A 25,624-nucleotide genomic window follows, 5' to 3' on the forward strand; every position below is an offset into this window, starting at 1 on the left:
CACCAGCCCTGGCAGGGCCAATGGCTTGCTGGTTTTTATTGCGTCTCTGCTGAGGGGCTGGGACCTGTGCTGGGTGGCTCAGTGGTGGTGGTGACCAGAAACAGACATAACACCTTGGCCGTGACTCAGACCCTGGTTCTGTTGCTTTACCACAAAGGGTAGCAGCCAGCAGGCCAGCGGCCTCCATCCACCAGGGGCCCAGGCCAGGCTCCATGGGGTCCTGTGTGCAGCAGTGTCCACTACAGCCCCTGGCGCCCCTTCCAGAGGGGCCCTGGGAGAACACGCAGCCCCAGGCTCAGTCCCTTCGGCCCCCGGCATACGTGGTGTCCGCCTGGAGGGCTGGTGCTCCCGGCCGTGGCCCACTGCGCCCAGCCACGTGACTGTGTCCTCTTCCTCCACTGGCCTCCTGTGGCCCCTCGCTCCCCGCGCTGCTCCCAGGCTACAACTCAGACTGGGATCGCGAGATCCGGGGACCTTTGCGGATCTCCTTCCGCTTCTCCTCTTTCTTCCTGCGCTTCTCTTCTTCCCTCAGGGCCTTCTGGAAAGGGTCCGTGCTGGCAATGGACTGAGAAGACGCAGTGGTCTGAGTTAGTCGGCCGGCAGCAGGGTCCTCCGGGCTCCACACAGCTATGGAGGAGCGCGCTGCCTGGACACAGCCCTGCCCTCACGCAGCGCCGAGCAGGACAGAGCTAAGTGGGCTTGGGAAACCTGCTGGGCAGGCCTGGAGAGATGGGCAGGAGTTTGCCAAGCAAACAGGGAAGAGGGCATTGGGGCAGAAGGTCGCTGCTGGGGTGAGCACTGAGAAACAGAGAACTTCTCCAGGGACAGGGGCTGAATCCCGCCTGTTGCACCCTTCATGGCGAGGCCCCACCTCCAAGACAACAGGGACTACCATGGCCATAGGCGGGTGTCCAGGTGAAGGTGTACGCGGGACAGAGGTGGGGCAGAGGCAGGGCAGAGGCAAGTGGGAGGAGAGCTAGACACAGGGCCATCTGGCATCCCTGTATTCCCTGTCCTTAATACGTGCTGCTTGTACCTGTCTAAGCCAGCAGGGAGGAAAGGAGGAACCCCGCCCACCTGGCCCTCCCACACTGAGGCCCACGCCTCAAGGCCTGGCTCTTTTTTTTTTTTTTTTTTTTTTTGCAGTAGTAGGGATGGAAGCTAGGGGCATTCTACCTCTGAATGACACCCCCAGCCCTATATTTTATTCTTTATTTTGAAATAGGGGTCTCACCAAGTTGCAGAGAGCCTCACTAAGTAGCTGAGGCTGGCCTTGAACCCATGATCCTCATGTCTTAGCCTCATAAGTACTGGTATTACAAGACTGCCCCACCATGACATGATGCCTCCGCTGGGCTCTGTTAACCCTTTTATTGCCCTCAAACCCATCTGCTTCTCTCCTGGACACATCCAGGAGCCCGCCAGGCCTCAACACGCCCACCTGCGTCCCCCTCAAACCCCCCCCCCCGCCTCACCGCAGCTAGACCTTCCCAAGATGCCAACCTGATCAGCCACACTCCTGGCTGTCTCCCGTGGCCCTCCCCTCTGCGACCCGCAGCGCCCCTCAGCTCTTGCGGATGCTGCGGCCCAGAAGCTCTGCAGCTCTCTCCACTCTGTGCTGACTTGTCTTGGCCCTTCTCCCCTGAGCCCCCACCCCACGCCTGTCATCCCACTGGGGGCATGGCAGCCCCTCTTAGCCCGAGTCCCTAGCACAGCGCCTGCCTGGTTCTCAATCGCTCTCTTCGTGTGTTCTCTAAATGAATAAACGAGCCCGTCGAACATGATGTACAACAGTGTCCAAAACGTGAGTTATGACCCCCATTATATGAGCTTGGGACAAATTTGACGAGTTTCATCAAGGTAGACATTAAAAACAAACTAATAGCTCCACCTTGTGGAATAATCTACCTACTAGGTTGAGTCCTGCGTCTGGAAGATGGGGGAAATCACAAGTGCAGCCCGGAGAGGGTAAGTGGTGCGCTCAAATCACACTGGGAAGCCCAGCTAGAATTACTCTGCCAGACCGCCCACCCCTTTGCCCAGTGCTTCTGCTACGGTGCTCTGCCCCTATACCTTGGAGTGAATCCTGATCTGCCGAAGAAGGGAGCTGGGAGACCCTAAAGGCCACAGAAAACCAGACTGACGCTGGCTGAGGAAGGGCAGGTCTAGGGATCCTGGTCCCTTCTAGGTCCCACTGGCTCAGCCCAAACCTAGTGGGGTTACAAGATAAAACTGCCTGCCCCTTTCCCTACTCCCTTTCCTGACTAGCCGGGCAGGACCTACTCAGCCTTCAAGTCCAGCTTCAATGCCTCCTCCAGGAAGCCTTCCCTGGCCATGCAGGCCCCTTGCACCAGCCCCCATCCCTCCTCACTTCCTCTGCTGAGACTCTAGCAACTCACCCCACCTGCAACACCAGCCCACGACAGCCTCCGTCGGCATACAAACATGCTTCCTGTTTTTTTTCTTATTCCCCTGACTGAAATTTGGACCCTCAGCCCCTGTAGCTGTTCTACCACTGATCTGCTCTCCTTGAAAACAGAACCCTCCCAAAGGGGTGTCTCTGGCTGCCTCATCCACTTCCAGTCCTCATTCTCTCCAAGTCTAGTCGTCTGTCCCACCAGACGGCGGCTATGGAAGCCAGCGACGGCCCCGGCAGACACTCCTCCTGGCCTGCCACTGTACCTAGCAAGCCTTCCTAGGAAGCTTCCCCAAGTGGCCTGGGAAACTACTGCTGTGCTGACTGTTCCTTCCGGGGCTCGTTGCTAGTTCCTTGTCACTCCTCATCCTTCGATGGCAGCCCTGTCCCAGACGGCTTTGCCGCCTGCCAGCCCCCCAGGCGACCGCGGGCTGTCATGGCCACCAATGCCTTCTACACAGGCAAGACTCCCATTGGTAGCTCCTCCTGGTGAATCTAGAGTCACAACATAATGGCCTCCGCATAACCTCACTGAGATGCTCACCAGGTGCAGAAACTCCATTCCCACGCAGCCGCTGAGGAGCCCAGCGCCACTCACTGTCCCAGGTGCCTGCCCAAGGGCCTCCCCCACCTCCGGCTCCTCGCAAACCCTCCTGGCTCCATGTCCACGAGAGACGGGAGCCTGACCATGCCTCCCTAGCCCCACTGCGGTGAACAGACCTGCCCCCCTCCCCGCGTCCACCTGGCCCCGGGTTCCTCTCCACACAGCAGCAGCTAGATCCTTGAAAGCGACACATCACCCTGCTCTCCATGTCTCCCAGAGAAAATGCCAAAGCCCAGCCCACGCCCTGACCTCATCGCCTCACGCGCCCCCAGCCGCCAAGGATGCCCACAAACGCACACCCCGAGCCTCTGCACCCACTTCCGGCCGCGGTTCCGGCCGCAAAGCTCCTCCCAGATCCACGCCGGCTCCCTCCTCCGCTCCCTCGCCGCCTTTGCATCCTTCTTGTACCGGGGATTGAACCCCACGGTGTTCTACCTCTGACCTCTACCCCAGCCTTTTTTATTCTTTTCATTTTGAAACAGGGCCTCACTACTTGCCGAGGCTGTCCTCGAACCTGGGATCCTCCTGTCTCAGCCTCCCAAGTTCTGGGTTCACAGGCGTGCGCCACCTCGCCGGGCTCCTCCAGGTCTCCTCAGCGCGTCGCCTGCGTGGGAGGCGGCACTGCGCCCGCCTCCCGGCCGCCCTCTGCCACGTTCCCGTGTTGCTGCCCTCACGGTCCTTGCCACCCCACCACAGCGACTACTTCTTTACTAACCACCTCTGTCCCCTGCAAGGAGCCTCCGCTCCCAGGAGAGCAGGGCTGCCCCCACTGGCTGGGCGCCACTGGATGCTCACCAGAGTTCAGCAAACGAGCGTGCCAAGTGTCCGGGCCTTTGTACAGCCACACACTTCTGCCTGGAAGGCCACCGCGACTCCTACGCACCCCAGCCTGCGCTGCTCCTGCCCACGCTGGCCCGGGCTCCCGTTCTGGGGCCCCCAGTTCACTGCACTCCCCACTGCTGGTACTGGTACGACCAACTGGGACCGGGTTTCCCCGCTGCCTTCCCCGGCATCCGGCATCCGGCATCCCTTGAGCCTCTGGAGAGCGGGAACAGGGCCCCTGGACAGGGACAGGTCAGCACACAGTGCAGTGGCGAAGGAGTGTAAGATGTAGGCAAGGACTCCCAGAACACCCAAGCATTACAGCGTTTATGAGAGGGGCTGAATACACCCGCAGGTGGGCAGGTCCATGCTGGACTTTGAAGAGTGGGTGCGCTCACCGGGCGTAATCCCCGCACTTGGGAAGTGGAGACAGGAGGATCATGCAGGTTCGAAGCCAGCTTTGCTGGCTTAAGAGACCCTGTTTCCAAAATAAAAATACAAAATGGGAGTGTAGCCCAGAGAAGGGTTTCCAGGAACCCCAGTACCACCAAAAAAAAAAAGTGGGTGCGCTGGGGCACGGCTCAGTAGTAGGCGCTTGCATAGCATACACGAGCCCTGGTCTGGATCCCCAGCGTAGCAAAAAAAAAAAAAAGGCAACATCTCAGGACTGTCCCAGCCAATGAGAAATGGGACTCTATAACGGTCTAAGAGCGCAGTGTGCTATTGCTATACTAAGTGATTCTGGTACTCATTACTCTCTCTGTGGCCCAAGCATCTGCCTTCCTCCTTGGGAGGGGCATGCACAACAGAATGGTGAGAGGACGTACACATGCGCACACGTGCACACACACACACACACACACACACACACACACACACACACATCTAATAAGAGCCTTCATAAATGAAATATAAGACCAATGGAATGGAGCCAGGCGTGGTGGCGCACACTTGTAATCCCAGCATTTGGGAGGCTAAGATCGAAGGACAGCAGTTCGCGAACAGCCTCAGCTACTTAGTGAGGCCCTCTGTAACTCGGTGAGACCCTGTTTCAAAATAAAGAATAAAAAACGGAGCAGGGGGTAGAGCTTGGAGGTCAAATGCTCCTGGGTTCTATCTCTAGACCCACACACACACACAAAAAAAAGACCAATGGAATGAATTTGGTCATGGCCTCATGGGTCAGCTTAATCAGACTGAACAGTGTGTTTAGGTAAAAATATCAGTTAAACCAAGACAGGTAGGGCTTGGGTAGATTATTGGGTGAGGCAACCTGCCAGGGACCTGAGCATCCCTGCACATTCTGAGGACACTAAAAATGCAAATCCCTAGCCACTCTGTACCTGAGCCATTGTCAGGATTGTGTTCACAGAGAACAATGTTGAAGGAGAGGTAATGTCTTCCCCAAACAGAGTAGATTTGCTTTCATTCACTATAAAAGTGGTGAATTTCCTAAACTGGTAGGTACAAACCCACTGCATACCCAGCATCCACCTGGGCCTCCATGGCAGCTCCTTGGAACTCTGGTTCCAGGGGAACCAAAATGGCTGCCAACAGTCTGCTTACCTTTTTTTTAAAAAAAAAAAAACAACTGGGAATTAAACCCAGGGGCCCTCTATCTCTGAGCTATACCCCAGCCCTATTTTATTTTTTATTTTGAAATAGGGTCTAGCTAGCTGGGCGTGGTGGCGCACACTTGTAATCCTAGCATTCAGGAGGATGAAACTGAAGGATCACAGTTCACAGACAGCCTTTGCTACTTAGTGAGGCCCTCTGCAACTTAGTGAGATCCTGTTTCAAAAGGAAATGGGGTCTAGCTAAATTACCGCACACCACTGGCTTCGAACCCGCCTTCCTCCTCTCAGCCTCCCAAGTACTGGGATTACAAGCGTGCACCACCACAGCCGGCTTGGCTACCACTTTTGCTGTGATGAAGTCTTACCTGTCAGCAGCCATGTAACAGTAGCAGGCTAGCTTGTTAGCATGTGAGCAGGGTAAAATCTGAGATCCCTCAGAGACGTCCTCCCTTCACCAGGGCCAGCCTGAGCTTCCAGTCACCAGGTAGCCTTTCCTTACGTCCCGCTGGGCCTGCCTCCCCCTCGGATCCTCCATCTATGATTCGTGCCCCTCACACCAAACTATGGTGTCACATTCTTAGGACCCATTTTAGTCCTCTAGAACAAAAGCATTTGCAGGAGTGTGGGACAGAAGCCCAGGCGGGTGCTCAGGGGCTCTGCAGCAGGGAAGCTGTGACCTGGCTGCCCCCCAATGCCAGCGGGGGTCCACACTCCATGAAGAGGAACCCGAAGGTTCTAGTCAGTGGTTCTGGACACAGACACAGGAACATCTGGCTCTATCCAGAGCACTCACGTTCCGCCCAAGGCCCCAGCCCCCAAGACAGGCAGACAGAGCCAACCTGGACACAGCCCCGCAGCTCACCTCTGGGCGGTCTATTTGAAATGGATTCTGGAAGTCTGAGTCTTTCTCGCTGATCCCCAGCTCCTGCGCCATCTGCAGGTGAGGAAAAGCTGGTCATCCTCTGCCCTTTGCCTCCAGCTCAACAGAGGTCCACTCCCTCCACCCTGGCCTCAGGCCCTGGTCAGCCCTGGACAGATGTGGGCCAAGGGATAATCCCTAGGGGCCCCATCAGCACAGCACTCCTTGAAATGGGGCCTCCACGGCCCGGGGCGCACTGACACTTAGGCTCAACGGCAGGCAGACCCAAGGGTCCCGGCTGACAGCAGACAGTACTCCCAGATGCCCTCCGCCCCAGTCCTCACCAGGCTAAGGATGGGCGAGTGGGGCCCCTGATCAAAGACACCCGTCTGGTTGCAGAAGCTGATACCCCAGCGGATGAGGAGGTTCCAGTTGGAGTTGTGGTCAAAGTAATGATGCACGATCCTTGGGAAGCGGAGTACCACATCGCCGAAGAAGGCTGTGTTCTCCACCACGTGGGAGAAAGCTGGTGAGGAGACCTCTGTGAGTGCCAGGGTAGCTGCCCTCCTATTCCCTCCTGGCCAGCCTCAGGCATCCCCGAGTTTGGAGGCACCCACCAAACCCACTAATCAGAGAAAGGAATGGCACCCACTGACCATGGGACGCCCATTGTGTGTGCAACAAGTGTGCTAGGGGCCTATGACGCCCCACTCACTGAATCCTCAAGACCATCTTTACCGGGAGGTGTGGCTGATGTCCCCATGTTTGACGAGTGAATGGCAAGCCTGCTCCGTAAGGCCAGGCCTGTCTGTCCTAGAGCATACCCGCTGCTCAGGAGACCCGTTTGCCATGAGGACCCAAGACAGGAGTGTCGCTCTGTGTGCAGAGGTTCAGCTTACCATAAGGCTTTCCTGGGCTCACTCCCCAACCTGTTGTCCAAATGTCCAGAGCTGGGCCCTGGCGATAACATAACTATGGTATCTGTGAGGGGGCAGTTCTGTTAGGATGGCCAGGAAACAGGTCAGTTGGAGGGTTTAGGGGATTTAAAAATATTCTTTCAAAGGGCTGGACGTGGTAGTGCATGCTTGTAATTCCAGCATTTGGGAAGCTGAGACAGGAGGATCGCAGTTCATGGACAGCCTCAGCTACTTAGTGAGGCCCTCTACAACTCAGTGAGACCCTGTTTCAAAATAAATAAAAAATAGGGCTGGGCGGGGTGTAGCTCAGAGGTAGAATGTCCCTGGGTTCCAACCTCAGTATCACACACACAAAAAAAATTCTTTCAAGCTGAGCATGGGGGTACATGCTTGTAATCCCAGTACTAGGGAGGCTGAGACAGGAGGATCACACATTCGCAGCTAGCCTCAACTATTTAGTGAGGTCCTCTGCAACTTAATAAGACCCTTACTTCAAAATAAAAGAATAAGCCAGGCGTGGTGGTGCACGCTTGTAATCCCAGTGTTGGGAGGCTGAGACAGGAGGATTACACAGGTTCGAAGCCAGCCTCAGCTACTTAGTGAGGCTCTCAGCAACTTAGTGAGACCCTGTTTCCAAATAAAGTATAAAAAATAGGTCTGGGAGTATAGCCCGGAGGTAGAAAGCCCCTGAGTTCTACCCCTAGTACCACACAAAAAAATAAAAATAAAAAAATATAAAAGAATAAAATAGGCCTGGGGGTGTAGCTCAGATGTAGAATGCCCCTGAGTCCCATCCCCAGTACCAATAAATAAATAAATAAGTTAAATAAGTAAAGTGTGTATGCATGTATACGTACATATACTTATATATGCTTTCCATTTGAAGTGCTTACGTTCTTATTTTTAAATTATTCTAAGCCAGCTCTGGTGGCACACGCTGAGACAGGAAGATCACAGGTTCAGTTCGAAGCCAGTCTCAGCTAGTGAGGCCCTCTACAACTTAGGAGTTGTGAAATTCTCTTTCAAAGTAAAGAATAAAGGGCTGGCAGTGTAGCTCAGAGGAAGAATGCCCCTGGGTTCAATACCCAGTACCACACACACACACAAATATTCTAGTCTTATATAATACAGCACAAAATTCTTATTTTACAGCACTTGGCTCCCTCTAATGTTATAGTCTTATGTAACAACTGCACAAGTATCTAAACCAGGAAATTAACACCAATACAATATTAACTAATCTACTTGAATTTCACAAATTTTCCCATTAATGTCCTTCCTTTGGTCAATAGTTCACTTTATTTTTTATCTATTTATTACTTATTTGACAGTACTGGGAATTGAACTCAGGGACATTCTACCTCCGAGCTACATCCCCAGCCTTATTTTTATTCTTTTTATTTTGAAACAGGGTCTCAGCAAGTTGTAGAGGGCCTAAGTTGCTGAGGTTGGTTTTGAACCTGCAATCCTCCTGTATCAGCCTCCCAAGTACTGGGATTGTAAGTGTGTGTGTGTACCACACCCGGCTTAATAGATCAGTTTAGACTGGTGACAAGTCCTCCAGATCCAGGTAAGCACAAAGAGGAACCATATAACTGGCAGAGAAGGCCTAGGCAGCCTCCCCAGCACTGGCCAGGCATCCCAGACAAGTGGACTCCAAAAATATGCCAGGTTGGGTCTGAGACATGTAAGGTAGGGGACCCCTGGGCTTCAAAATAATCTTGGTCCTCAGGAAACTCAGGAGTCAGCCAGGTTCAAAGGGAAGAGCCGTGGCAAAGAACTTACCCTCTTCCATCCGGAAAATGCAGGAAAGAATGGAGTACCTGCCCCACAACTGAGGATTAGAGAGATGACATCTGTGAAGTACCCACCATTCAATACACAAAGTGCACACCACTCCATATAGGACTGCTTCCGTCCTCTCTTAGTGTAATCCAAGAAATGTTATTGTGAGGATGTTACCAGTTAAAGGGAGGAGGGAATTACCAGCTGAAGAGACTTTATTTATTTATTTATTTATTTATTGCAATACTGGGGATGGAACCCAGGGGCATTCTACCTCCAAGTGACACCCCAGCCCTATTTTTTATTCTTTTTTATTTTGAAACAGGGTCTCACTGAGTTGCAAAGGGCCTCACTAAATAGTAGCTGAGGCTGTCTGCGAACCGCGATCCTCCTGTCTCAGCCTCCCGAATGCTGAGAGTACAAGCGTGCGCCACCGTGCTGGGCTGAAGAAAGATTCTTGGAGGAGGAAGTGAAGGGACACAGATTACTCTTTCATCTTTTTCTTCTTTTCAGTACTGTGGATTGAATCCAGGGGCATTTTGCTATTGATCTACATTCCGGGCCTAGTCCTTTTTATTTTGAGGTAGGGTCCTGCTAAGTTGCTGAGGGCAGCCTTGAATTTGGGATCTTCTGGCCTCCGTCTCTCAAGTAGCTGAGATTACAGGTGAGCCACCGTGCCCAGCTCTTTCATTTTATTTACACCTTTTTTTCTCACCTTGTCTGAAAGAAGACTTAGGGGGTTGGGGCTTTTAGTATAGGATCGAAAGCACTGGTAATGGCCCCGCTGACTTAGCCATTTAGACAGGCCTCATCTTTTGTCCCTTAAATGGGAACAGATCTTGCCCTTCTTACCAGAAGGCTCCGGGTAGTGACAACTCGCTCAGTCCCTGCCCCTGGAGTGGGAGTGAGGCGGGGCCTCCTGGTTCCCTGCCCCACGCACGCACAGCGTGAAGGAACACATCTGTGTCAGACGCACTGAAACTGCTTTAAAGCCCAGAACTGCTTAGAGAATCAGATCACAAGCCCCCTTTCACACAAGGGTGCCGCTAAGAAGGAGCCATGAGAGGGTGCTCCAGGGAGGGAAGGAGTGACAAGAACAGGAGGGAAGGAGCAGATGGAGAAGACCAGGGAGGGCTGGGAGACCATACCATCCTTCAGCTTCTCGTCCTGGGGGAAGGGCCCATCTGGGAGCACGTCGGCAGCGAGGAGCACCATCCGGGAGTCCTCCAGCACCTGCGAGCACCCACCTGGGCTGAGCGTCTCTGCACAGCCCTTCGCAACCTGCCCCAGCCCCGCTCACTCAAACCCTCCTCCAACTTCTGTGTGGATCCAGCTCCCCCTGCGTGGAACACCCTTCCCGCAGGAACTTCTACTCATCCAGCAGCGCCCAGATGAGAAACCTTGCCTGCTGCGAGCTGGCCCCGTCCACACACCTTGAAGAGCCCCTTGAGCATAACGTCAAGGATCTTGTACTGCTGGTGGACGTCATTCAGCTGGACCAGGTTCTTCAGCGCCGACAGCTGCTCCCGCCGCTTCACTTCGAACATCTTCTTGTCTGGGCAGCACTAGGTTAAGGGACTAGGCACCAACAGCCCTGCCTGCATGATCGGGTGGTCCTGAGCAGGAGGGCCCATTCCTGACCAGCAAGTAGCTATAAGGGCCATGGATGCCTGTGTCTGTACATCGCCCCCCGCCCACCTCCCAGGAAAGAACAAACTGAGAAATGTACGGGTCCTACAATGTAACTAACATCCGTCCAAATCTCTGAGGATTCCACACCCAACAGTCAGAACCCAACCCTCCAGGCCCTGGCCTGCCTTCCCTTCTCTGTGGCCTTCCTGCCACCTCACACAATCATTCATTGTTCCAGAACCTCCACCACTGCCCACGCTGCACCCCTGCCTGGGATGCCCCCCACCCCCAGTTTCCGTTCCCAGAATCCACAGCACAGCGTTTCCCCTGACCCGTCCAGCACCCATCAGAGCACTGACCATAGATACAATGACCACTTGTTCACCAAGCGTTCTTCCCCCATGCCTGTGGATGCCTCAAAACCAGGGCCTGATCCTGACTCATCTCTGTGTTCCCAAGGCTTGGCCCAGCACCCCAGAGCCAAGACAAACCAATAAGTGATCAGAGCTCCTGCGTCTTCATCCAGGGTCAAGCCACGAGTCACAAGACTCCCGCGGTCCTTGCTGAGCCTTCTCCACTTAGCATGTGGGGAGGCAGGCTCAGAAGGGACTTCCGCCCTCAGGGTCTGGCGAGCACACCTTACCTCTTCTCTCTTGTTCCTGCCAGCCGGATCTGCGCATCCCTGAGACCCTCCAAGGGATTGTGGTTACTGAGCAATTCCATTGACTGATTCCTCAAGAATAAGGTAGCTCATTAGCCCTACCCCATATTCCAAAAGATACAAATCTCCAGGCTGGGGTCCGGAGAGGTCCTTGGGGTATCTGCGGTCCCCATTTCAGGTAAGAGCAGGACAAAGAGGAAGGCCAGGAACTGAAGAAGAACCATATCCAAGACCCTGGAGCTAAAGGAGTAACCCAAAACTCAGAGATCGGGGTTACATAAAATCGAGAGTGCAATGAATAGCGACTTCTAACATGCCAGAAACCCAGTTTTGGGAAGCTCTGAAGATCTCGCCCAGAGCCTTCTATAATAAAGATCCATGGATGGTAGGAGGGAGGAAGGAAGAGAAATGTTAATAACGCTTAGAACGCTAGGGTGGACTGGGAATCTAAGTTGGAGCTCTGCCCGTTTGTGACTGGACACGCTGCTCAGCTTCTCCAAACCTCGGCTTCCTTGATTGTAAAACAGGGCTAAGGTCACCTTCCTACTGCAGAAGAGCGGTCTGGGTGAGGGAGACACTGCATTAGTCAACAGCATTCCCTTTCTTCATTTAAAAAAAAAATTTGTGGTACTAAGGTTTGAACCCAAAGGCATTCTCTGAGCTACACCTCCAGACCTATTTTACTTTTATTTATTTATTTTTTTTAGTGGTATTAGGGATCAAACCCAGGGGCATTCTACCTCTGAGCTACATCCCCAGCCCTATTTTTTAATCTTTATTTTGAAACAGGGTCTCTGATTTGCAAAGGGCAGCTGAGGCTGGCTTCAAACCTGTGCAATCCTCCTGTCTCAGCCTCCCAAATGCTGGGATTACAAGTGTGTGCCACCAGGCCTGGCTTTTATTTTTATTTTGAAACAGCATCTCACTCACTAAGTTGTGAAGGGCCTAAGTAGCTGAGGCTGGCTGCAAACCTGCAATCTTCCTGTCTCAGCCTCCCAAGTACTGGTATTACAGGCATGTACCACCATGCCTGGCTTTATTATTTTTCTTTCTTTTCTTTTTGTTTTTGTAGTATTGGGGAATTAACCCAAGGGCATTCTACTTCTAAGCCACACCCCCAACCTATCTTATTTTTTATTTTGAAACAGGGTCTCATTAAGTTGCAGAAGTCCTTGCTAAGTTGCTGAGGTTGGTTGAGAATGTGTGATCCTCCTGTCTCAGCCTCCCAAGTATAGGGATTACAAGTGTATGCCAACACACCTGGCTGTGTGTGTGTGTGTGTGTGTGTCTTTTTCTTTCTCACTGGGGATTGAACCCAGGGGCATTCTACCAGAGTTAAACCCCCAGTCCTATTTTAATTTTACTTTGAAACAGGGTCTCGTTAAGTTGCAGAGGGCCTCACCAAATTGCTGAGGGTGGCCACAAATCTGTGATCATCCTGTTTTAGCCTCTCAAGTACTGAGATTACAGGCATGTACCACCATGCCTGACTTTATTTTATTTTATTTTTGCAGTACTGGGGATTGAACCCAAGGGCATTCTACCTCTGAGCTACATCCCCAACCCTACTTTTTTTTTTTTTTTTTTAAGTTTGAAGCAGGATCTCATTAAGTTGCAGAGTGCATCACTAAATTGCTGAGGCTGGCTGTGAACCTGCGAACCTCTTATAGGATTACAGGTGTATGCCACTATGCCAGACTCAAGAGCATTCCCTTTCAGTCCCCTATCCTGGTTTCCCAAAAAGGTACCAATCCAGGAGACTCAGAAAGCTAGAGAGATATGAAAATTCCAGTTTCCCTCTTTGTCTGACTCTGTCATCAGAAAGATAGGAAGGCAGGCCTGGTGACCCAGGCCTGTAATCCCAGCTCCTGGAGAGGCTGTGCCAAGAGGATCACAAGTCTGAGGCCAGCCTGGGCAATTTAGTGAGGCTATGCCTCAAAATAAAAAGAGCAGGAGATGTAGCTCAATGGTAGAACACTGGCCTAGCATGGGAAGGCCCTGGGTTCAACCTCCTGTGGGGCAGGGGTGAGGAGAAGGGAGGGGCACAAGGAGGAAAGGCAGGCAGAGCAGGCTTGGGTTAAGAGGAGACTACTCACTCATTTTGGACCACAGTCACCACACGCAACACCTGTTCCTATTCTGGCAACATCCCAGAATTATACCTACCACATTCTAGGCATGATTCTAGAGCTGAGGATACAGCAAGAAGTACAACAAGCAAAAACCCCTGCACTCATGGCACTTATGTCCCTTGCAGGGGTCAGACAATCAACAGACTTATAAAACAAGCACAAGCTGGGTGTGGTGGCGCACGCTTGTAATCCCAGCATTTGGGAGGCTGAGACGGGAGGATTGCGGTTCGTGGACACCCTCAGCTACCTAGCGAGGCCTCTGCAACTTCGTGAGACCCTGTTTCAAAATAAAGAATAAAAAATAGGGCAGGAGGTGTGGCTTGGAGGTCGAATGCCCCTGGGTTCCATCCCCAGACCCGCAAAATATAAATAAATTAATTAAATAAAATAAAACAAGAGGATGAGAGGAGTTGGCCGCCTGCAACATTAAGTAAGTGGCCAGGGGAGGCCTCACACTCGGATGACAACTACCCAATTTTACCAATGTGGAAATTAAGGCACGGAAAAGTGAGGTGACCACCCCAAGTCGCACAGCTATTCGCAGCCTGAACCAAAAGTCTCAGTCCGGTGCTGTCTCCCGTCTTAAGAGCACAGGCCACCTCGGGTCTCGGCGGGGCGCGATCTCCCGGAACACCTGCCTCAGGGGAGGGATGCTCGGTTGGAGACAGAAGCCCGCAAAGTATCAGGAGACCCTCCTCCCCCAGGCGGAGGAGACAAGTGAAGCCGATGTGAGCTCCGAGTTCACCGCCCACCACCACGCTCCTGACCCACAGGAGCCAGAACCAGGCTACAGGAAAAGCTGGGAGAAGGGGGACTGTAACAGAGTCGCCAGTGATTAAGCAGGGCAGAAGTGGTCAAATAAAGACCCCAAAGCAGACTACTGGGGAAAACTACTCGGAGAAGAACTTTCTCTGCTGTTCCTCCCGGCTTTCCCGCCTCTCGGTCCCGCTCCTTTCCCTCTTCCCACGGGGGTGCGACTCTCGACCTCTTCTGCAGAGGTAAGCTGTGGCCCGGGGCTGCAGGCCCCGGTGGTCGCCCCGAGCCTTCCGGGAAGAGGGAGCGAGCTTTCCAAGGCGGAAAGCTGTCTGGGCCACAGATTGCCTCCGCACACTCAGCAACGAGTCGGCGGGCCTCGGTCCCTGTACTGCCCTTCCTGGAGCTGGACGTCCGGCGCCCCCGCCTCCACCTACCGGAACGGGCGCCGGGAAGGGGCGGGCGGGCAGACCCTCGGCAGGAGCGCGGCTCCAGGTCCACCACACTTCAGCAAACGCGCGAAACTCCGCACCTGGCCCGCCGCGCGTGCAGACCCAGGCGCGCCGCCCCGCCCACGCGCGCTCCTGGCCAATGAGCGCGGGCCGCGACGGCCGCGCGCCGTGACCTCACTTCCGGCCACGCCCCTCCCGCCTCCCAGGGCTGTCAGCGGCAGCGGGGCCGGCAGGTCCTTAGTCTAGGCTCCCGCGGGCGCCCTGGGCGTGGCTCCGGGTCAGAGTTGGGTTGGAGGAAGTTAAACTGCTGGTGGGGTTTGTGCCCAACTTAAAGAGCGCGTCAGCAAACTGGGGCCCTAACCCTGCCGGCCTGCGCGCTCCCGACACCTTCGTCATCTGCGCCTGTGATTTTTAAAGCGCCGGACTCAAGCTCAGCTAAGTGGGTCATAACCAACACCCTCCCCTCCTCTCTCCTTAAAGGAACTAGAACTACAGCCTACAGTGTGTTGTGCGGGCATCCTCAGCTCGTCAGTAAACCAGCTTTATTTTTTTTAATTGGTGCATTATATTCATACGTCATATAGAGGTAAAAAACTTGTGTGGACATACATGTACACATCACCCATTTAGCCCCTACCCAATTCCCACCCCATTCCCTCCCCATCCCTCATTCCCATTCTTGGCTTAGTGGTTGACTTCATATGTTTAAGTACATTGTGTGTTTTAGTTTCCTTCTTCTCTCCTCCCATGCCCTCATTTAGTTTGTCTTGTTTGCTCCTCTATAGGATTTCCTTTTTCATCTAGAGTTCCTCCTATGACCCATTTCTCCCGACTAATCTCACTTAGCATAATGTCCTCCAGCTCCATCCATTTCCCTGAAAATGACATAATTGTTTTTTTTTTAATGGCTGCGTAAAATTCCATTGTGTACATATCCCACAGTTTTGTAATCCATTCATCTGTCAATGGACATCTTGGCTGGTTCCATAATTTGGCTCTGGTGAATTGTGCAGCTATGAACATAAATATACATGCATTATTTTAGTAGTTTGGTTTTCTTTCTTTTGGGTGGATACCCAGAAGTGGTATTGCTGGATCAAATGGTAGATTTGTTCCCAACTTTATTTTTGTGTGTGTATGTGGTATTGAGGATTGAACCCAGGGGCATTCTATATACCCCCAGCCCTTTTTATGTTTCTTTTCTTTTTGGGACAGGGTCTGGTCAGGTTCCTGAGAATTTTGCACTTTTTGTGTGTGTGTGGTACTGGAGATGGAACCCAGGGGCATTCTACCATCGAGCTGCACCCAAGCCCTATTTTTTATTCTTTATTTTGAAACAGGGTCTCACTGAGTTGCAAAGGGTCTAAGTAGCTGAGGCTGTCCGCGAACCACGATCCTCCAGTTTCAGCCTCCCAAATGCTGGGATTACAAGTGTGTGCCACCACGCCCGGTGAGTCTTGCACTATTGCTGAGGATATCTTCAAACCGGTGATCCTCCTGCCTCAGCATTTCAAGTACTGTAATTACTAATGTGCTCCCCCACTCCCGATTTGGTCCATTAAATTCTAAACCAAGTTTTCTGTTGATTCAGTAGAAGAGTTTAGCCCCAGTTCTGCACAGGGTCAGGACAGCCAGACCCCAAATGGAAAGGCGGCAGGGCCAGTTATGGGCCCTTGTCAGGGAGAAGCGAACTGAAGGCCAAGGCTGGACTGAGCTCAGAACAGGCACCAGTACAGTTGAATGCAGACTGCCAGGTGCTGAGTGCAGACAGACATAGGTAAGAATATCTCTTGTGGCAGGGCATAGTGGTAAACACTTGTAATCCCAGCATCTGGGAGGTTGAGACAGGAGGATCACAGTTCTGGGACAGCCTTAGCTACTTAGGGAGGCCCTTTGCAACTCAATGAGACCCTGTTACAAAAATAAAAAGACTAGCTGGGCGTGGTGGCGCACGCTTGTAATCCCTGTGCTTGGGAGACTGAGACAGGAGGATCGCGCAAGGTTCGAAGCCAGCCTCAGCTACTTAGTGAGGCTCTCAGCAACTTAGTGAGACCCTGTTTCCAAATAAAATAGAAAAAGGTCTGGGAGTATAGCCCGGAGGTAGAAAGCCCCTGGATTCCACCCCTAGTACTACACAAAAAAAAATTTAAATAAAAAGACTAAAAAAAAAGAGTCTCTTGTGAGTATATAAAAAGCTGCCAGAGAATGGAACCAAGGGGTCCTCCTGTAGCCAGGGAAGGGCTGAGGTGGGGCAGTTTCACTCGGCCAGAAAGCCAGGAAGGGTCTGACTGACCCTGAGTAGGAATTATACTTCTCTCCGTCTGCACTTGAGGGGAAGCGCCTCTCAGAACACGCGGATCGCAGCAGCCCTGACGGCAGCTGTGTCCTGACAAGTATTCTCTGGGCACAACTGAGGCTCTGCACAGCGGCTCCTGAGGTGTCGCTGCCATAACAAATCTGCCTCTCTGCCTCCCTACGGATGCCATCCAGGCCTTGCTGAAACAATATGCTATCCAGCGGGCTGAGAGACCAGCTCCAGGGAGACAGCGTGAGTTCAGAATAAGATGTGTTTGGAGAGCCCACACAGGTAGGTGAGTGTATCATTTTATTTGATTCCACTTCCACAATGGAAAAATGGCTTCAGGTGAATGGCCGTGATAATCCTTCCCACCAACAACTCTGCCCTTTGTGTCCAGGTCTCACTCTGTTTCTGGGCCTTCGAATCCGAGGCTCAGTCTCTGATGTGGGACATGGACACGGCCACCCCTCCCAGGCAGCTGGGAATGAAACATGAAAGGAAAACAGCACAACGGTGGAGACAACCATGGGGAATCTCCCCTCCACCCCCACAGGGCAAGAACTGTTCACGAGGATAGAGGTGCAAGCCGGGCGTGGTGGTGCGCACTTAGAATCCCAGCACTTGGGAGGCTGAGACAGGAGGACTGTGGTTCACGGACAGCCTCAGCTCCTACTTAGTGAGGCCCTTTGCAACTCAGTGAGACCATGTTTCAAAATAAACAATTAAAAAATAGGGCTGGGGGTGGAGCTCGGAGGCAGAATGCCCTTGGGTTCAGTCCTCAGTACTGCAACAAAACAAAACAAAAACACAGAGATGCTCTTACATATAGCAGCCTGGATTCTAGAACTGGGACCTGAACCCCTGGGCCAGGTACTTTCTAGACAACAGGGAACTGTATATGGAAGGGGAAAGGAGACAGGGAGACAGTGGGAGGGGGGGTACAAGGCAGTCCCTGGGGCACAAGTCCCCAAGGGCCTCTGACCGCTGCCATAGCCCCTGGCCTTCTAAGGGGCTTGCCAGTCAGCACCCTCCCCACGTGGGCTGAGGAGGCGAGCGCGATGCCACTGACTCCAGGGTTTGGGTGACCTTACCCAGGCCACAGCTCTGAGATGCAAGAAAGGATACAGCATGTCCTGCAAGGGTGGCTGGGCCGTCGAGGCACTGGAGGAATGGCCCTCCAAGGAGGCCTGCAGCATCTGGGCCATGCTGTGGTCAGCCAGGAGCCCCACTTTCTTGACCTAAGGGGAGAAGGGGGCAGGCAAGGCAGGATGCCCTAACTGTCCCCGCCCCTGCACTCCTGACCCCAATGGCTGCTGTGGTCAGAGCTCCCACACTCCTCAGAGAAGGTGGTCTTGAGGACCAAGCCTCAGAGAGGCTGCACAGCATTCCTCTTTGTACCAACCTGCAGGAAGAAGCCTCGAAGTGCCCGGAGCGTGGTGCTGGAGAGGGTAGACAGGTCAGCCAGAGCTGCGCCCTGCAGAACATGGCCCACCTCTTCACGAGAGAGGATGCTGCTGCTCCGGTAGCGCACGAACTGGCCCAGGAAGAAAAGCCCCACACGCCTGTGACCGGGAGATGTCGTTTCCTACGCCCTGCTGAGCTCGGTGCTGGGGGAGGTGGTGCACTGTTCAAGAGCCCACAAAGCCCTGCCTTCCAGGAGCTCTGCACTGCCGGGTGGGAGTGGGTTATGTCACAGGGGAGTAGGGCAGACGAAGCCGACCTTATCCTGAAAGAGCTGTCTGACTGGCCTCGGCGGCCTGGTGCCAGCCTCGCACTGTGCTCTCCTGGCCAACGGGAGCGGGGTGCGTTTCCCTTACCTTCCACCCCAGCTCCTGAGCTGCTGCTCTCCCTCCACCACCTGGACTGCCGCCCTCCTCTCTGCCCATCAGTCCTTCGAGCCTCAGCTAAAACCTACCTTCACCGTGCAGGAGCTACCTCTCTCTCCTCTCTCGTGTTCCCACCCCAAGACTGATTTACCTGTGGCTGTACCTCAATGGACACCTCATTCAAGGGTCATTGTTCCCTGCCGTGTTATCTGTTCAACGGGCATTTGCTGTGTGCCAAGCACTTAGTATCTCCTCACTCTGCCACTCAAAACATCATTTTTAACTTTTTTGTCTGTGTGGTACTGGAGATGGAACCCAGAGGCATTCTACCTTTGAGCTACACCCCCAGACCTATTCTTTATTCTAAAACAGGGGCTCGCTGAGTTGCAGAGGGCCTCACTAAGTAGCTGAGGCTGTCCACGAACCGAACCGCGATCCTCCTATCTCAGCCTCCTGAATGCTGGGATTACAAGCGTGCACCACCACGCTGGGCTATTTTTTAAATCTTTATTTACTTGCCTATCTCCTTTTCCAGACTAGGGACCAGAGCATTTGGCTCACTGACATCCTCAGTACCTAGGTGACCTGGGTTGTGGTGGCAGAAATAAGAGAAAAGTTGTCAGGGTCTCCTGGGGCCAGGAGAAGTGGGCGTTCACAGGAATTCCCTGAGCAGGCGCGCCCAGCACCTCTACACTCTTTGAGGATAAGGGTTACCTAAAGTAAGGTGTCACAGTCCTCTGCAGCACCACCCAGCTCACGACAGTCTGCAGACCCCGGGGCATCCTTTCTGTACTTACCAGAGTCATAAGCCTCAATATCTCAGGTCTGAGGAAGGAATTCTCTCCAGCATCTAAGAGAGTAAACAGCAAAAACCGATTCCAGGGCTGGGAGGCCACGTGGAGAGCTGCAGGAAACACCAGAGCCACAGGTGCTTAATGCTGGTTTTCCAAAGTTCTGCCAACTGGTTCAACAGGAGCTTCTCCTTTTGGCTCAAAAAGAAGCTACTCAGCTGCAGAAAGGGCACTGGACACACTGACCCCAGGAGGTTTCTTTCTTCCCTGGGCTTCTATCCATCTGTGCTGACTGACTTGGCAAAATATATCCCCTGATTGTGGGAGGAGGCAACAGGAAGGACTATGTCATTTAAAAGCACTGTGAGAAGCCGGGCGTAGTGGTGCACACTTTTAATTCTAATACTTAGGAGGCTGAAACAGAGGGATCGAGGTTCATGGACAGCCTTAGCCAGTGAGGTCCTCTGCACCTTAGTAAGACCTTGTTTCAAAATTAAAAAGTTAAAATATAGGGCTGGAGGTGTAGCTTGGAGGTAGAATGCCCCTGGGTTCCATCAGTAAATAAATAAATGCACAGCGAGTCACACACTCATAATCCAAGTACTTGGGAGGCTGAGAAAGGAAGATCACAGGTTTAAGGCTAGCGTGAATTAACTTAGTTCATTATAGTGCATTAACTATTCCAAAATAAAAGATAAAAAGGAGGCCAGGTGTGGTGGCGCACGCTTGTAATCCCTGCGCTTGGGAGGCTGAGACAGGAGGATTGCACGGGTTCGAAGCCAGCCTCAGCTACTGAGTGAGGCTCTCAGCAACTTAGTGAGACCCTGTTTCCAAATAAAGTATAAAATAGGTCTGGGAGTGTAGCCCAGAGGTAGAAAAGCCCCTGGTTTCCACCCCCAGTACCAAACACAAAAATAAAGTAAATGATAAAATGAGGCCGGGTGTGGTGGTGCACACTAGTAATCCCAGCATTCAGGAGTCTGAGACTGGAGAATTGCGGTTCGCATATAGCCTCAGCTACTTAGTGAGGCCCTTTGCAACTCAGTGATACCCTGTTTCAAAAATAAAGAATAAAAAATAGGGCTGGGAGCCAGGCATGGTGGTGCACACTTGTAATCCCAGCATTCCGGAGGCTGGGACCTGAGGATCGCGGTTCAACTCAGACCTGGTTTCAAAATAAAGAATAAAGAATAAAGAATAGGGCTGGGGGTGTGGCTCAGAGGTAGAATGCCCCGGGGTTCCATCCCCAGTACTGCTGAATAAATAAATAGATAAATAAATAAATAAATAAATAAATAAATGACAAAAAGGACTGAGTGTGTGTGTGGCTCGGTGGTAGAGCACCCCTCAGCAACTTACTGGGGTTGAATCCCTGTATCATGACCAAAAATGTGACCCCGGCTAGATAGTTCACCTGGCCTCTGACCCTCAGTGCCCTCCTCTGTGCCTTTGCAGTTAGATTTAAACCAGAAGAATATGAATCACGTAACAGGGAATGGATGCTTGGGCCAAACTGGTGGCAGGAGCTGGCTCCCTCCAATCTCCCCCAAGGGAACATCAGAAAATAGAGAAGCTTTCTACCCATGTCAGGGCTCCGGGCATGCAGGTAGTCAAGCAAGGCCTCCAGGCAGCCAACACAGGCCTGGGACAACAGAGGGTCCTTCTGCAGAACAAACACATACAAAAAGGAAGGAATTAGGGTCAGGTTTTGCTGTCAGTGGGTTTTGGTGTCAAGCCCCTCCCCCCAAAAATGCTTGGTTTTCAAAGTTAATTAGATTGCAGAATTTTAGATAAACAGGTTACAAACACTGGAAGACTTCATAATTTACCTAAGCCAGTGGGTTTCAACCTTTCTAGAAACAAACACACAGAAGGACATTTCACCAAACAAAATTTTATGCTCTAATAAGTACATAGAAAAAAATGGTTACCATCAGTCATTAGTGAAATGCAAATTAAAACTACCACTACATACCCATCAACAGCTAAAATCAAGAAGACTGGCAATAAAGTGTGGGTGAGACTGGAGAAACTGGAACCCTTGTGTTCACTGCTGTGGGAAGGTGAAAAGCTGCAGCCACTTTGGAAGACAATTTGGTTTCTTATAAAGTTAAACATACACCTGGGCATGGTGGTGCATGCTTGTATTCCCAGTATTCGGGAGGCTAAGACAGGAGGATCATAGGTTTGAGGACAGCCTCAGCAAGTACTGAGGCTCTCATGAACCTAGGATCTCATCAAGATCCCATTTAAAAGTTAAAAATTTTAGGCCGGGCGTGGTGGCGCACGCTTGTAAGCCCCGCGCTTGGGAGGCGGAGACAGGAGGATCGCGCAGGTTCGAAGCCAGCAGTGCTGGCTTAAGAGACCCTGTTTCCAAAAATAAAAAATAGGTCTGGGAGTGTAGCCCAGAGTTAGAAGGGCTTCCAGGAACCCCAGTACCACCAAAAAAAAAAAAAAAAGTTAAAAATTTTAAAAAGGGCCAGGGGTGTAGCTTGGAGGTAGAATACCCCTGGGTTTGATCCCCAGTACCACACATAGAAAAGATAAATAAATAAACCAGGTGTGATAGCAATGCTTGTAATCCCAACATTTGGGAGGCTGAGACAGGAGGACTGTGGTTCGTAGGCAGCCTCAGCTACTTAGTGAGGCCCTCTGCAAGTCAGTAAGACACTGTTTCAGAATAAAGAATAAAAAATAAGGCTGGGGGTGTTGCTTGGAGGTAGAATGCCCCTGGGTTCCATCCCCAGTATAATAATAATAAAAATATATATAATTGCCATATGTGGTAGGTAGAATTTTAAAATGGCCTATGACCTTCATTCCCAGATGTTACTTTTCTGTGGCTATATTACACTATATGGAAAAAGGAGATTGTATGGGCCCAAACTAATCACAGGAGCCCCTGAGAAGCAGAGCTTTCTCCAGCTGATGGTGGGAGAAGAATCAGAGAGTTAAAGTATGAAAAAGACTCAATGTGCCATTGTTGGTTTGAAGATGGAAGAGCCATGTAAAAAAGAAGTTGAGTAATTTGAACAACTTAAAAGAGCTGAAAGAGGCCCCTGGGAAGACCCAACTCTCCCAGATATGCATGGAGACTGGCTAACACTTTGACTTCAGTCTTTGGAACCCTACTTCTCAGCTGCAGAATTGTGAGATGATGCCCCAGTGTAGTAGTGCATGCCTGTAATTCCAGTACTCAGGAAACTAAGAGAGGAGGATCACAGGTTCAAAGCCAGCCTCAGCAACTTAGTAAGACCTTGTTTAAAAATAAAAAGTAAAATAGGGCTGGAGGGGGTATCTTGGAAGTAAAATGCCTCTGGGTTCAACCTTCAGTATAAAAAATTTAATTGTGAGAAGATATGTGATGGTTGTTTAGGTCACTAAGTTTGTGGTAACTTGTTATACAGCAATAAAACACCAATACATCATTTGACCCAGCCATCCCACTCCTAGGTAGCTACTCACAAGAAATGAAAACATACAGCCGAGTGTGATGGTGCACGTGTGTGTGTGTGTGTGTGTGTGTGTGTGTGTGTGTGTGTGTTACTGGGGACTTGTAATCCCAGCGCTTGGGAGGCTGAAACAGGAGGATCCCACAGGTTTGAAGCCAGCCTCAGCTACTGAGTGAGGCTCTCAGCAACTTAGTGAGACCTTGTTTCCAAATAAAGTATAAAATAGGTCTGGGAGTATAGCCCGGAGGTAGAAAGCCCCTGGGTTCCACCCCCAGTACCACCGAAAAAAAAAAAAAGGAAAGAAAGAAAACATATATCCACATGAAGATTTATGCTTCTGTATTTAGAGTGACTTTAATTCATAATTGCCTCAAATTTGGAAATCTCAAATGTCTATCAGTAGGTGAATAGATAACAAATTGTAATATAGTCATATAAAAAAAAAACCAAGCTGAGCATGGTGTTGCATGCTTATAATCCCAGTACTTGGGAAGCTGAGGTAGGAGATAACAGACTTGAAGACAGCCTCAGCAATTAGACTCTCAGCCACCTAGTGAGACGTTGTTTCAAAATAAAAATTTAAAAGGTCTGGGGTATAGCTCAGTTAAATGTCCCTGGGTTCAGTCCCCAGTAAAACACACACACACACACACACACACACACGAGTCTCATTTTGGATAGATATAATGAAGTTATGTACAATCAAGGTAGTGGGTATATGAGTGCTCACTGTAAAACTCTGCTGAAACTTTGGAAAAAAAATATATATATATGGTGGTACTGGGGGCTTTCTACCTCTGGGCTATACCCCCAGACCTTTTATATATTTTATTTGGAAACAGGGTCTCACTAAGTTACTGAGAGCCTCACTCAGTAGCTGAGGCTGGCTTTGAACCTGTGTGATCCTCCTGTCTCAGCCTCCCAAGCATAGGGATTACAAGTGTGCGCCACCACGCCTGGCAAGTTTGAAAATATTTGACAAGAGCCGGGCATGATGGCACACGCTTGTAATCCCCACGCTTGGGAGGCAGAGACAGGAGGATCGTGCTGGTTCAAAGCCAGCCATGCTGGCTTAAGAGACCCTGTTTCCAAATAAAAAAGTATAAAAATAGGTCTGGGAGTGAGCCCAGAGTAGGAGGGTTTCCAGGAACCCCAGTACCACCAAAAAAAAAAAATTTTTTTGACAAAAAAAAAATGACAACCACTCTGACCCTAAGTCCGAGCCGTATTCTGCTATGACGTTTACCAGCAATAAAGCTGATATGTTGGCCTCATCTAATTCCTCAATTCTCAACTGGTTTTGGACCCAGGAGGGGAAGGCGACACAAAGATGAGTGCCTCCGCCTCTGCCCTTGATGATCTCACAGCCTGGAGGGGGAGACTGATACGAAGGTGAAGACTGAAAACAGAATGCCAAGGAGAGACGTGGTAAATGTGTGACCCCAACGAGCCCAGAGCTCATGCACAGATGTGCCACAGGGCCAGACCAGCCACCACCAACGCAGTCCAGGAGAGGCTCAGGATGTGACAGTGTGGAAACTGATCCTCACGAGTCCTCCGAAGCATGAAACACAAGCTCCTGGAGGGAGCACGCTCTGCACACCCAGGATCCATCTCCTTTTTCTTTTGGTAACAATTTTCCTCTGAGTTCAGGCCGCATGGATTGTGGAGAACTGATCGTATGCCCCAGCCCCCAGGAAAGGGCAATGACCTGGGCCAGGCGAATCAGACGCAATTCTAGAAACTTCTGGGAAAGAAAGCTTCTCTCTGCTGGGAGGATATAAGCCTGGAGCGGCTGTTGGTTGTCCAGCCATCCCATGAAGACACAGCTGACAGTGAGGAATGAGCGCCAAGAGCAGAAGCAGAGTTCTCTGGCACTGTCTGCGCCTCTGGGAACCTGCTGTGCCTAAAGCCAGTAACGGCCCCTGGACTTCTCCATCAGAAACCAATGTGAGCTTCAGTTCTGTCACGGAAGCCTTAACAATCTCACCAATGACCTTCCAGGCCCTGGCAGGAACAACAGGCTCTTGACAGGCAACCTCCCCTGCCCGCTGTTCTGTGAGCAGCACTCCCCGCTGCAGGGACCTGTTCAGCAAGGGCCTTACCTGCACCAGGAGGTTCTGCAGCCCGATGACCAGGGACAGCACTTGCGATGTTTCCAGTGGAGCCAGGACAGTATCCTCGGGGGCAGGCAGTGGCCGGGCCCCTGAGGGCACCAGGGTCACCAGGGCAGAAGAAAAGCTTTGCTGCAGGGCTGTCCGCAGGAAACGTAAGATGGCCGCTGAAAAGAGGAGACTCCTCAGCCCCAGTTCCTGCTCCTGCCCGCCTTCCACCCAGCTCTGCCACAGGAGGGAGACCATGCTGAGACCACTATGGGTGACCACGGACCGGCCTGGGTTGGTGGTCCTATCTCAGAAGCCTGAGGAAATTATTTCTTCTGGAGACTCCAGGGCCCACCTGACAGCAGAGCAGCCTTTTTCCTGGGGAAGCTGAGGGCCTTCAACACTTGTTCCAGTTCCACAGACAGTGTCTGGTGAACCTGCAGGGCAGCGGGTAAAGGGTTAAGCCCCACCGTCTGGAAGCTGGGGCAGAGAAGATTCAGCCCCCGTTTCTTCTACTATTGCCCCCACGTACCAGACACATTTA

At 51.8% G+C, this 25,624-nt stretch overlaps 2 protein-coding genes across 3 annotated transcripts in view; both read right to left on the reverse strand.

Annotated features, from left to right (window-relative positions):
- Positions 1-439: 439 nt before the first annotated feature.
- CCDC134 (coiled-coil domain containing 134) lies at positions 440-11,497 on the reverse strand (the record flags this gene model as incomplete). 2 transcript variants are annotated; one of them, XM_080705569.1, is made up of 6 exons in its annotated part: positions 440-565; positions 6,282-6,353; positions 6,623-6,804; positions 10,129-10,213; positions 10,414-10,535; positions 11,395-11,497. In XM_080705569.1, 6 exons carry the CDS (start codon positions 11,495-11,497, stop codon positions 440-442), a joined length of 690 nt encoding a protein of 229 aa, XP_080561695.1. The 2 variants fall into 2 exon arrangements, with proteins under 2 accessions (XP_080561695.1, XP_080561696.1); XM_080705570.1 differs by lacking the exons at positions 6,282-6,353; positions 6,623-6,804; positions 10,129-10,213.
- Positions 11,498-17,341: 5,844 nt separating this feature from the next.
- MEI1 (meiotic double-stranded break formation protein 1) overlaps positions 17,342-25,624 on the reverse strand; it is a gene marked incomplete at both ends in the record, with an annotated part of 81,435 nt that continues 73,152 nt past the window's right edge. Inside the window, 7 exons of the mRNA XM_080704775.1 lie at positions 17,342-17,387; positions 18,035-18,147; positions 18,312-18,443; positions 19,533-19,639; positions 21,108-21,189; positions 25,084-25,259; positions 25,436-25,517. Coding sequence (XP_080560901.1) covers positions 17,342-17,387; positions 18,035-18,147; positions 18,312-18,443; positions 19,533-19,639; positions 21,108-21,189; positions 25,084-25,259; positions 25,436-25,517 — 738 coding nt within the window. The remainder of the gene's footprint in view (positions 17,388-18,034; positions 18,148-18,311; positions 18,444-19,532; positions 19,640-21,107; positions 21,190-25,083; positions 25,260-25,435; positions 25,518-25,624) is intronic.

This window comes from Muscardinus avellanarius (assembly GCF_963383645.1).
Source record: "Muscardinus avellanarius genome assembly, chromosome: 11".
Lineage (NCBI taxonomy): Eukaryota > Metazoa > Chordata > Mammalia > Rodentia > Gliridae > Muscardinus > Muscardinus avellanarius.